General features: G+C 42.4%; 1 protein-coding gene across 1 annotated transcript in view; it reads right to left on the bottom strand.

Annotated features, from left to right (window-relative positions):
• Positions 1–12,316, bottom strand: part of PTCD3 (pentatricopeptide repeat domain 3) — a 185,949-nt gene that overhangs the window by 128,267 nt on the left and 45,366 nt on the right. Inside the window, exons 6-9 of the mRNA XM_086964253.1 lie at positions 9,459–9,563; positions 5,130–5,253; positions 1,624–1,736; positions 1,155–1,222 (exon numbers count right to left, since the gene is read on the bottom strand). Coding sequence (XP_086820379.1) covers positions 1,155–1,222; positions 1,624–1,736; positions 5,130–5,253; positions 9,459–9,563 — 410 coding nt within the window. The remainder of the gene's footprint in view (positions 1–1,154; positions 1,223–1,623; positions 1,737–5,129; positions 5,254–9,458; positions 9,564–12,316) is intronic.

Genomic DNA, 12,316 nt, shown 5'->3' with positions numbered 1-12,316 from the left:
TTGGGAACTGTAATTTATGAATAACGTTCAGGGCTGCAACATTGTTGCACTTTCGTTGATGCAAGGGGTAGCGTGTCGGGTCTTCAACCCAAGGCAGAGAGTGGCTACCTTCCGCTTATCTGCTCCAGAAAGCAGTTAGTCTTCATACCCCAGCCATTTGCCTGCTGCCTGAAGGATTTCTTGCTGATTCCAGAACCATGCAAAAGGAACACTTGATGAACAGAATGCAGAACAATGCCATACATTCACCCCAGTACAGAGATCTGGGCCTAAAGCCAACTTTTTATGCTTTTATGCTCCCCATGCCATTCCAGTTTGAGGCCAGCCATATGCAAATCAGTCTTGACCATGCACCCAAAGGGAACATAAGGACGATGAATTTAACCCAGATCTATAGACTGGGGGTGAATTTTTGATTCGCTCTGCATTCCGTCCATCATCTGGGTGCCTTTTGCTTTCTCGCCCTAAGTGCGCCGGATATGCCCGGACGTGGGTCCCGGGTTCACTGTGCCACTGGATTCAAGCTAGCCTGGCTGATTAGGGCGATGACCCGAAACCGGTCCCAAGTTGCTTGTTTCCGGTCCAGGGAGGACCTGGCTTGGCAATTCGGGCTGGACTGTTCTCATGAGGCACAGGGTCAGGACTGATTTGCATATGGCTGGGTCTAAACTGGGGTGGCATGGTGAGCAAAAGAACAATGGATTTAACAAAGATCTATTGACTGGGAGTGAATGTTTGATTTGATTCCAGAACATCATAGCAATTGTGGTGCCAGAGAGACAGTAATTTCTAGTTGCAGTCATTCCTTAACTGTAAAAGGCCAGGTCCTTTTTGTTGATCATAATTTTGGAGTAGTAGTGGGATGAAACCCCCACCCAAACGAAAATAGCTTTGCTAATGCATTTGTTTATTTTAGTTGGTTTGAAAAGCACTCATTAGTGTAGGAATGCTATTTACAGCATTGGCAGATATAGAGGGTGTCTGGTATTCCTTAAAGAAACGTCAAGCAATGTTCCCCAAGAAGGTTGGGAATTCGTACATTTTATTTAAAGAAAAAGGGAAAGAAATAATTCATTAGTAATACTAATTGGGTCAAACTTATAGATAAATCATCAGTATTCTACATGTAGATTTTTCACGAAAAAGTCGAATACCTCCAAATGCCCAATGAACTTCCAGCTCTTCTAAGTTGTCCAGGCCGCTTCTTAGGATTTGCTTCTTCCTGAAAAATATTTGCAGCAATTTGCGTTCGAGGAGTAGCAAGGATAGCAGGCACTTCAAAGGAGATTTAAAGATGCAATAGAGGTTTAGTCTTTTAGGGAGGAATTATCTCAATGCTTGTGTAACCCACCTAATAAAAGCCCACAACCTGCAGTTTCATTCCACCTACTGCCATCCTCCTAAGCCTATGAACAAGAGGCAGAACTTTAGTATCCCAGCACGGGATGAGACTTGCTGAGGAATCTGCACCTCTGCCCCTCCACTGATGTTTACACAGATGGCTGTCAGTACAAGGTGCATTCTCTTCAAGCACACCAAAATACCTGTTTACTACATTATGGTTACAATACGCATTTTTCATACCATTAGCAGAGATATTAAGAACAAGCAACATTTGCCTACCAGCTCGATGGCCTCCGCCTCTCCTGGTTGGTCACCACGAGGCGGTTCTCGGTCTCCATAAAAACATATTAAATCCAAGAGACTGTTTGTAGTTTCCACAGATAATGTTGTACCTAAAAGCAAAATTAAAAATGCTTAAGGTTGCATGATTTCCTTAAATATTCAGGCGAAGTCCAATGATTGGGTTAGGAGGAGCCTTGAAAAACAGAACTTTAGAGGATGGCTAACTAGATTAAACAAATACTTCAATACTCCAAATATAGCTTGGTTCCAGGAACAAAGGACTGGGATTACCAGTGGCTTAGATGAATTTGATCCTTCACTTTTTTGTATACTTTAGTGTGTCACCCTTAGTGGGACGAGTATGCCCAGGTGTGGGTCCTGTGCACACTGTGTCATTGAAACTAAGCTATGACCATCTGATGAGACCTAATTAGGGCAAAACTGGTCCTAGCTTGCTTGTGTTCAGGTTCAGTGAAGATCCGGCCTGGCAGTTGGGGCTGGACTGTTCCCATTGGAGCAGCATCAAGACTGATTTGCATATTGCTGGCTTAAAACTGAGGTGGTATGGTATGAGAAATAACGATGGACTAGGATGCAGACTTTAGTAATTACCAAGGGCCTAGATCAATTCAAGCATTCCATCTGTCACTTTTTTGCTTACTTCAGGTAAACACAGCAGCATTTCCCTACCAAGAAATACTACAACTATGTTAACCAGACTAAAGAGCAAGGTCAGAGCTAGAAGAGACCACTTTCAGATAAGACGTCAATCTTCACAATAAAAAAAAAAATGTCTTTTTGGTATCCAATTCTTTTATCTCAAATACCGTTATATCTTAATGCTCTAGGTGGCCTTCTAAGGAACATGGGCAGAATGCATGCTACACAAAGTATTAACACAACAAACTATGATGGTTTAGAATGACTCATTCACAGTCTCAATCCCCCAAATATATTTCATACTGTTAGACTGCAGGCAGCTTCTAGTAATAATGTTCTACTCACTAAAGACTGCATCCAAAAAGGCTACTCGCGATGAGAAAACAGTTGCCACTGTTTTGACAGTAAAAAGCAGAAAGGTGAAATGTTTACAGGAACAAATGACAGTTATAGCAAATAGTGATCCATTTAATATGAAAAAAGTTAAAATAGTGAGCTAGAAAAAGAAGCTTTTCAGTTTTGAATATGCAAAAAAGGTCTAATCTCCAAACCTAAAAAGAACTATTTTTTAAAACGTTTTAGGCAGTAACATTTGATTTGCATCTTTGGTCTTAATAAGAGAAATAGGGTTGTGAACTCTTATGATTTTACATACATATTTAAGGTTAAAATGGAGGAAGCTCCATACTGGGCAGTAACATAAAATTCTCTACTGTCTTATAACTGACATTCAATAATGTATTACTGGGATACCAACGTAGAGAAGCTTAGGCACTGCTAGTCTCATTCAAGTATGGGCGTTGCATCAAGGAATCGCAGCATTAGTGTCTTGAAAGCCCTGATCAGATAATCCTTACTTGCAGCATTCAGAATAAATGCGGCAAAATCACAGGGCAGGAGAGCCGGACAAACAATAAACAAGTTACCATGAATGTTTGGAGCAGTGATTACCAAACTGTGGGTTGCGATCCACTGGTGTGTCTCAAGTCTATTTCATGTGGTTCATGAACGTCCCCGCAATAAATAAAGATGCCTTTAAATTCTGTAATTATATTGTCACAATTGCTGCGCTTCTAAGTCTAAGGTTAAATGTCAGGCTAGGTCTTCTGACAAAGTGCTGCTTATTTTTTTTAAATGGGGATTGGGGTTTACAAACTCCTCTAGCTTTGCAGTCAGAGAAAGAAAACTAAAGTGAATTATGTGTCAATCTTACTAACTGTACAGGAAGTGTGAACGGTAAGGTAGTAGGATGTATTTTTTAGGAACACAAAATGTAAACACGTAAATTAATTGTTCACATTCAGCAGTCAGGAAAGCCAAAATAAAGCCATTTTTGGCAATTCTGAAGTATGATGGAAGCATATTTTAATAGGATCAAAGCAAATTAAGCCACTAGTTAGTGAGGTACAAAAGATAAATATTCACGGAAACCGGATTTCCACACATTATCATTTGTGTGCAATATAGTTTTAATAATAAAACTGTAGGTCTGTGCACATTTTGTGGCCATTTTCAGTGCCACACAATGCTGTAGTTACATAAAAATAAAAAGAACCTGCGTCCATTAAAGCTAGGTGGATTGCAAAAGTTAGGTCTTCTAAAAAGGGCTCTGGGGTTCAAAAATGATTGGAAAGCACTGGTTTAGAGGATTATAAATCCACTTCAACTTTCTACAAAGGGCATATTCCAGCCCAAGGAATACGAAGAAGATATACCTAATAGATACATCAGAATGTTTTTTATGTACAGTGTCACAAGCTGGGTTTCTATATAAGATGTGGGCAAGCCTGAAAATATCACAATATTTGGAGGAAGTTACAGACACATTATCTAGAACCTTTAGCATTTACTGACCTGTGCAAGATGGAGGGATGTATTCTAGACCTATTTTGCTGGACACAAGTAGCAGTGCTCTATCAAGATTCCTAGATCTATCATTGCTGTTAGTAAGGAGGACCATACCAATGCCATGGAAGCCCCTGAAGCCCTATTGCACAGAAATGAGACGACACTCTGAAGATCTTCTTAGAAGATATTAATAAAAATTAGCACGTGCCACTGTGACATACAGGAGAGCAACATAATATTAAAACAACAAATTTAGACTACAGAGTAATAGAGTCGAAAGTTGTAAATCAATCCTGATGTGCCGTCATAAATATTAAGATATGTACTAAGTAAGGTGCCCTGGATAGAGCATTAACTCCTGGACATGTTCAAACACCTCCCTCCTACACATCTGTGTTACTGACGGTCTTGTTATTTTTTGATAAAAAGCTAATATTTTGTTGTCCTAAATAAGATAACGTCACCTGTGACTCTTAATAAGATATCGTTTAAAAGTAAAGATTAGGCATGCTTTGAAAATGATCACCATGCAACCACAAATAAAAGATAAACGCAATCAAAGGTCAAGTAAGTTGTATATGTGCTCCTGAACTAGGCAATAAATATAAACTCAACTGTTATACTTTGATAAACTGAAAGAAAGTTTGAAAAACAATAAAAGATTAGAAATAATCCTTTATTATAATAAATAGTCATCCCACCTCACATATACATTTTCTAACTTCAACTCGTTTCAACTGCTCAAAGCAAAGAAATGTACAAATTGCCAAAAGATGAATAAATATTTGCTTATCACAGGCCCAAGATTGACATTAAAGCATTCACTAACTGCACATACATTATTTCTTAAAAATTGAAAGTATTTGCGCTGAAAGTTTCAAATAAGCCCAGAAATCATGCAAAGCTTTCCAAGGCAAGCAACAATGTTACCAGACTATCTGAAAAATGTATCAAGGCACAGCCTAGAAGGCAAACTCTCAAGAAAGAAAAATCACCTGCTTGCAGAAGCTGGTCGAACATGTCCACTGAATCTTTCACTCTCCTGAGCTGGATACGTTCCTTCAAACCTGCTTCACTCACCTCTTCAATCCGAGGCTGAAGATCCTCAGGCATCAAACACTGAAAGCAAGGTATCTCCCGATTAAAAAAAAGATGTGCAGAAGTTTTAAGGGAAGAGAAGCGGACTCAATAACAAACTTCCTCATCTCCAAATACCATACAAGACAGTGGATTTCAAAAGCAAGCAACAAGACCTGCTGGCTAAGGGGGGTGGGTGAAATAATAAAAGCAACACTTAAATCCAAAGTAAGTTAAACAGTGAATGTGGGAAAGCATCAACATAGGTTATAAAAAAATACATAGAGATAAAAACACATTGCATTAAGAGATACAATCAAGATAAAAATGTAAATATTGTGGGATCAGCTACCCTTCCAAATGAGAACTCTCTTGAACAACAGAAATGCACTTCGGAGCCCTCAAAATATTGTCAGTATATTGGTAGACTATTAAAGAAGTGAAGATGAAACTCACTGTGGTATCAAGCTGTGACAGTTTTTGCAATACGCGAACATATCTTGCACTGCCCATGAAATCTGGACTGGCAGACAATTACAACACTGAAGCAGGCTGCTTGGGATGGAGAGTTGGGTTCCCAGTTTACAGATGGAGAATGGCATAGAGCCCAGACGCTGGTGAGGAAAGTAGCTCGCAATGCCCGATTTAAGTTAGAGCACTTTTACATTCTCTATAAAGCCTATTTGCCTCCAAAGCGCGTACACAGGATTTTACCGACATGGCTGGTGAGCTGTGCTAGTTTTTGGGGTGGTGTACAACAGGGTTTTGGGGTGGGGTACAACAGGAAGTGTGCCGAGTGACTACGGTGGCGGTGGACCACACAGCAGATATTATTTATTAGGACTATTGCCTCTTTCCACAAAGGAGAGAAAAATTAAGTACAAGTTCGACCAGATGGGCTTGGTGCTGGCAATGTGGCGTATAGCCACATACTGGGCTAGCCATAACCCTCCGACTCTACCGAAATGGAGGGTTGGCTATTTGGAGTGGGCAGCTGCATAGGAAAGATGGCTCCAGAGGGTACGAACTGATGAACACGCTGAAAGAGACATAGACTATTTGGGTGACAAGCTGGAAACATTGGACAGGAATGACATGGTCAGTATAGCGGCTGGGTATCACCTAGACCAGAGGGAGGAAGCGCAGCCTTTGTGATACCAGACTCTGAGGCTAGTCGGGTTAAGCGGCAACCATTACCCACACGCTCACCTACCCCTTCCACAACTAGGGGGACCAGTTCTGGAATATAACTGACCTAGGTTTATGGATTGCTCCCTCACCGAAGTATGAATAGATGGATGCTTGGCTTCTGGGTGTGTCCCCTCCTCCTCCCGGCTCTCTGTCCTCCTCTGGAGATCCTTACTTCGGTATCTACCATGTCTACAGTGTGTAATAATATGCTGCACTGTTAATTTTTGTATTGACTTGAAAACTGAGTGAGCAAAAAAAAAGTGAAGATGTCATATGAAGCTAGCACTCTACATAGTGTGCCAAAGTGAGGTGCATTGTGCAGAGAGTCCAGGTATTTCTTATTAGTGTACAGGGGCTTGCTCTGGGAATCCCAAGGTGCTCAATGTTGGGTAGTGTGGTCGAGCAGGGTTAGGTTTATCAGAGGGGAGTGTTAGGCATTTGTTGCACACAGTGTCAATAAATGAGACACCAAATTAGAAAAATAACAGATTTTTATATTTATTTAGATACCAAGACCTATGAGTTTAGGTAAGTACTTTTCAAGTTAGCGATTTTCAAAAACTTTGAAAATACAGCCACCACATTTGAGGCATGAGCCTCGAAAGTGGTAATGCTATCCTAGGGGAGAAACACACACTGCATAGGGTCACTTGCAAACGACTTACAAGGTAGTTGTTCTGGACTTAAGGTAAGTAGTGGCCAAGGTCCTTGGAACCAGGAGCAGTTTTGGGTTACCTGTTCTGGGGTGTCCGAGTGCCGAGGTGCCAGTAGCAAGGGTAGCCTCAAACGCTACAGCTGAAGTCTATGAAGAAACCTGTAGGCAGAAAAATGTTGCAAGTGGGGTCTTGGGGACAAGTGCGTCGGAACCCAAAGGCGGGCTTGGTTCTGGAGGGTCTCTGGGGCAAAGGTGCACCATCGGTAGGCTCGGCCTCAGGCTGTGCGGCTCAGTTGCAGATGTGTTGTTTTGGGTGGGTCGTTTGAGTTGTAGGATCTCACTTGTTAGGTCGACATGGAGATGGGCACAGAAAAGTACAGCAGGACCACCCTCGGTGAAGCAGACATCCTTCGTCTGTATGTCGGTCTTGGCGGTGTTGGTGTCTAGGCTGGTCACTAAACAAGCCTTGGTTGCTGCTAGGGGTCCAGTGCCCCCAGTTTGGTGCAGGCTTCTAGGGTCTTGGCATCTCCAAACTTGGTGGGGAGATGGATACTAACTCCTGAAGCACTGTGACCTCCTCCTGGGCAGCTGCTGCGTCAGAGGACCCAGTGGTCAGCAGCTCTATGAACCGGTCGATGCCTGCAGGGAAGTGGCTCCTCAATTCAAAGGAGGTACTAACGGGTTGGCAAAGTGCTGGCAACCCTCTGAAGCTTATAGAGGATGCACAACTGCAGAACGAGTGGTGTCTTTGCAATTGTCGAACGAAAGCAGGTACAGACAGGGTTTGGAGCCAAGTCTACAACTAGTCTTCAGTTCTTGCAGTCTTCAGCTCTTCTTTCGTCTTCTTATTCTTTGGTCGGGTGAATCGGAGTTCCTGGTGTCAGGGGGCAACTGAAATAATGAGTTAATGAGTTTAGTGGTGTTAAGGGGAGCCAAAAGGCTACTTACCCTTGAGGTCAACTACACCCCTTGATATGGCACTTCCTGTGGGGAGTAGGCATAAGCCAGTTCCAGAGTTACTAATTCCACCAAATACAAGATGGTGGAATTCTTCTTTCATGGAGCACATTAGGTAGCCCACCTTATGGGTGTGACTAGTTTGGTAAGAGAAGACTGCATAGCTAATTTCCCCCCCTTTACTGGAGCCAAATGGACCTCAGGGCAGGGGGTGGCATCTACCAGGTCTAGGAGAAGCCAGGTCTGCATATCAATGGCGGCAGGGACTTTGAAGTTCCTGGCCTTGGTATGCTAAATCACTAGCCAACCTGCTGCAGGAGGTTTAAACACCTTCCTCCAGAGCAGGCAACGTTTCTGGCCTCAGAGAGTGTGGGCTCTCACCTCCAGGGGTCAGAAAAGTGTCTGTGGTGTCAGGCTGGACAATACCAGTCAGCCAGCACACCAGAGGATTAGTAGGTTTCAAGGGGCACCTCTAAGGTGCCATCTGGGTACAGTTCATAATACATTGAATACTTGGATCAGTATGGATTAATTAAGAAAAGGTGTTTGATAACAAACACAGAAGGTTTCAGTAAAGTCATCATACAGCTGGGGAACTCGTAATGACCAGTGCCCAGTACATATACTTAAGATGGCATCTGTGTTCACTTATACCATCTAGTAATTGAACTAGACTGCACAGGGGCATATCAGCTCATGCAGTTATATCCTCACATGTAATATAACTCCCCCTGCCTTGGGGCTAAAAGGTCTGTAGTAGGGTTGACTTACGCATATCCCATGCAGTGACTTTAGCATGGCACAGAGTGAGTGTGCCAGGTTGTGTTTTCAATTGTGCATGCAATTTGTATAGGGATCCCTTAGGGTGGCATAATACATGCTGCACCCCTTAGGGACCCTCTTTGGTACCCATGTCCTAAGTACCAGGGTGCCACTTACTAGGGACTTACTGGGGGGCCAATGTGTATGCCAATTGTGTTACAACTGGAACATTTTACCTTGTTTTAAGGAAAGAGCACTGGGGTCTGGTTAGCAAGGAACCGGTGCACATCAGTCGAAAAACATCAGTACGATTGGCAAAAAGTTGGGGTGACCATGACAAAAAGGGGCACTTTCCTACATGTGTCATTCCACAAGTTGTTGCAAATAAGCCAATGCAGCGATATTGTTGAAAGCAGTTTTATGCTTACAATTAGGTTTGATGTGAGGATCAATCAGGCCCTCCCCGGCCCATTTGATGATAGGCTCGGCCTGCCCCCCAAGAGTCAAATCTGTGGCCTGCAAATTAAAAGCAGCTTGCTTCATGAAGTTTATTATTCCACTATTCGATCTAATATGTTACAATACATGAATGGGATAAAGAAACTGACAGAACTTTCTTTAGAACCAGTCTGTGAAACAATTATAAATAGCTGTAAACTCAAAATGTACACAATAAACATACCGGAATATGTGGCTCAGCAAAATCCTTCTGAAAGAATTTAGGGTATGTGTTAACGATGTACTTGGCTGCATTGTGCCCAGACTCTTTGGACAAGGAATACAAGCGCTGTAATAAGAAAGAATTATGCATGTCATTCACATTTACTTAGAAAACAAAAACAAGGACAAAGTAGTCAGACATAAATCAATTACTTTATTCACACACAATCTTTATTTTATGCTCTTGTAGTACAAAAGGAGGTTCTTTTTTTTAAAGGTTCTTTTTTTTAAATATTTTGTGATATAATGGAGATTAAAGGGATGAAAGAAATGTCTGCAGTGATAATTGTATAATATGCCTGTACCAAACAAACTCTGCATAGGCTGCCAATCAAAACTATATTTGGATCATGGTTTTATCTGCAGTAAAGTAGCAAAAGAAAAGTAGGAGACCTCAGAAGATCAGCCCTATGTTCTATCCATCTACCTGGCTATTTATATAGTGCATATGATCCCCACAGACATTCTCTTTGTGGTACAACAATACATTTACATCAGTTCACGCATCAACTTGATCACAACTATCAATGGACTAGCCAGAATAAGGTGAGTTTTTAAGGTTTATTATTACATTTTCGAAGGGAGCACTCAATTCCTGGAACCAAGGAGTTGGTGTTCCCTCCACCCTCTCATCTGGACAACCTGCTTCCCGAAACAGCAGTGTTTAAATCAATGGATGCCCAAAAGATTCTAAGCATCTGATCTCTAGGATGGAAAGGTAGTTATTTTATTATAAAAAGAACAAAATAAAACTCATAGGAATGTACCACCACATTATAGATGTGCTGACTCAGGCATGCCATTTTAATAACAATTCTTTTATTGACAGGTAACCAGCAAATCTGCTGAAGTTTGTCGAGCTACGTTGTCAATTTTTTTTTCAGACTAAAAACTGTCTGCACTTTTAATCAGCCTACAACAACTGAATTTTAACTCTCCTCCCGCGAAAGATGGGCACAGTCTGGGATAGTTTAAAATTCTTGCTCTCAAACAAATTAATGGTGCCATAAACAAGGCTAAATCTGTGTCCAGCTAGGATCTCCATGCGTCTTGCCATGCAGATCTTGCCATGCCTTGCAAGGCTATTAGATCCTTGTTTAATGCGTTCATAGAGAGAGAAATTCCCTATGGCTTTGAAATCTGTTGATCATAGCAAACACAAGGAGATGATGGATGGAGCGCTGCCATTTTTCAGACACTCACCCTCAGTCACAGATCTGGGTTGAATCCATCACCGTTCTTTCGCCCACTTTGCCACCACAGTTCAGACCCAGCCATATGCAAATCAGTCTTGACCCTGTGCCTCATGGGAACAGACCAGACCGAACTGCCAAGTCTTTCTTGGACCGGAAACAAGCATCTTGAGACCGGTTTCGGGGTAACACCCTTCATCAGCCAGGCTAGCTTGAATACAGTGGCAAAGTAAACAAGGGACCCAAGTCTGGGCATATCCTGCCAATTTAGGGCGAACAGAGCAAACACAAGGAGATGATGGATGGGGTACTGTAACTTTTTAGACACTCACCCCAGTCACAGATCTGGGTTGAATCCATCATCGTTCTTTAGCTCACTTCGCCACCCCAGTTCAGTCCCAGCCATATGCAAATCAGTCTTGACCCTGTGCCTCATGGGAACAGTTAGCTTTGTTCTCCCTAAGTTGGCAGAGTAAGCACAGACGTGGGACCCTTGCTCACTTTGCCACTGGATTCAAGCTAGCCTGGCTGATGAGGGGTGTTACCCTAAAACCAGTGCATGAATGCTTGTTTGCGGTTCAGTGAAGACCTGGATTGGCAGCTCAGGCTGCACTGTTCCCATGAGGCACAGAGTCCAGACTGATTTGCATACAGCTGGGATTGAACTGCGGTGGTGAAGTGAGCTAAAGAACGATATTGGATTCAACCCAGATCTATGACTGGGGGGGTGAGTGTCTGAAAAATGTTAGCATTACGTCCACCATCTCCTTGTGTTTGATCTGTTGATCATGCCTATTAAAAAAAAAGGCCAATTTTCATCACTCAATCCTCTTTAATTATCGGCCAATTTCTTTGCATTCATATCTAAGAAAGATTTTGGAAGGTCTTCTCGACAAACAGCAGACAGGCGACTTGGAGGAAAATAAAATAATATCTTGGGGCCTTCTCAAGCTGGGTTTAGGTCAGAGCACAGCACAAAGACGGCCTTGGTAGCCATGACAGGTTCCATAAGATGTTCTTTGGATGCTAACACCCCTCCCCACAATGCTTGTGCTCTTAGACCTGTATGCAGCCTTTGGCACTGTCACATGAGATGGGGTTACTTAGGCTAAATGAGAGAGGGACGAATAGATCTCAGGTGATTATTGGGTGACTTTAAGCCACGCACTATGACGATTGATAAAGGTGCACCCCAGGGATCTTGCTCAAGCCCCACCTTGTTCAAGATATATGTGGCCGCGTTAGCCAAACTCATTAGATCTTTCGGCTTTGAAATCTTGTCCTACGCTGAGGACACTCAGCTGGTCATCTCTTTCGTTAAGAATGTGGACAAAGTAAAGGAACATTTCTCAAATGGGATGAAAGTGGTGGCAGAGTGGATGTCCAAGAACTACCTTCAGCTTAATGCTGTGAAAAAGAGGAGATTATGCTCTTTGGAAAAGTCCAACACATATGAACTCACAACTGGTGGCCACCTGAATTAGATAGTGCTCCCAGCCCTTGTCATGTCATAAAAAAACTCGGTATTAAACTATATTGAGCCCCAACAATAAAGGGTATCTGCTTTCACATGTTGCAGCTTTCAGGAAATGCCTGCCTTTTCTTCTTCTTGTGGGGAGGAAGACCT

Source organism: Lissotriton vulgaris, chromosome 3_2 (assembly GCF_964263255.1).
Source record: "Lissotriton vulgaris chromosome 3_2, aLisVul1.2, whole genome shotgun sequence".
Lineage (NCBI taxonomy): Eukaryota > Metazoa > Chordata > Amphibia > Caudata > Salamandridae > Lissotriton > Lissotriton vulgaris.
This window is presented reverse-complemented; position numbering and strand designations above follow the sequence as displayed.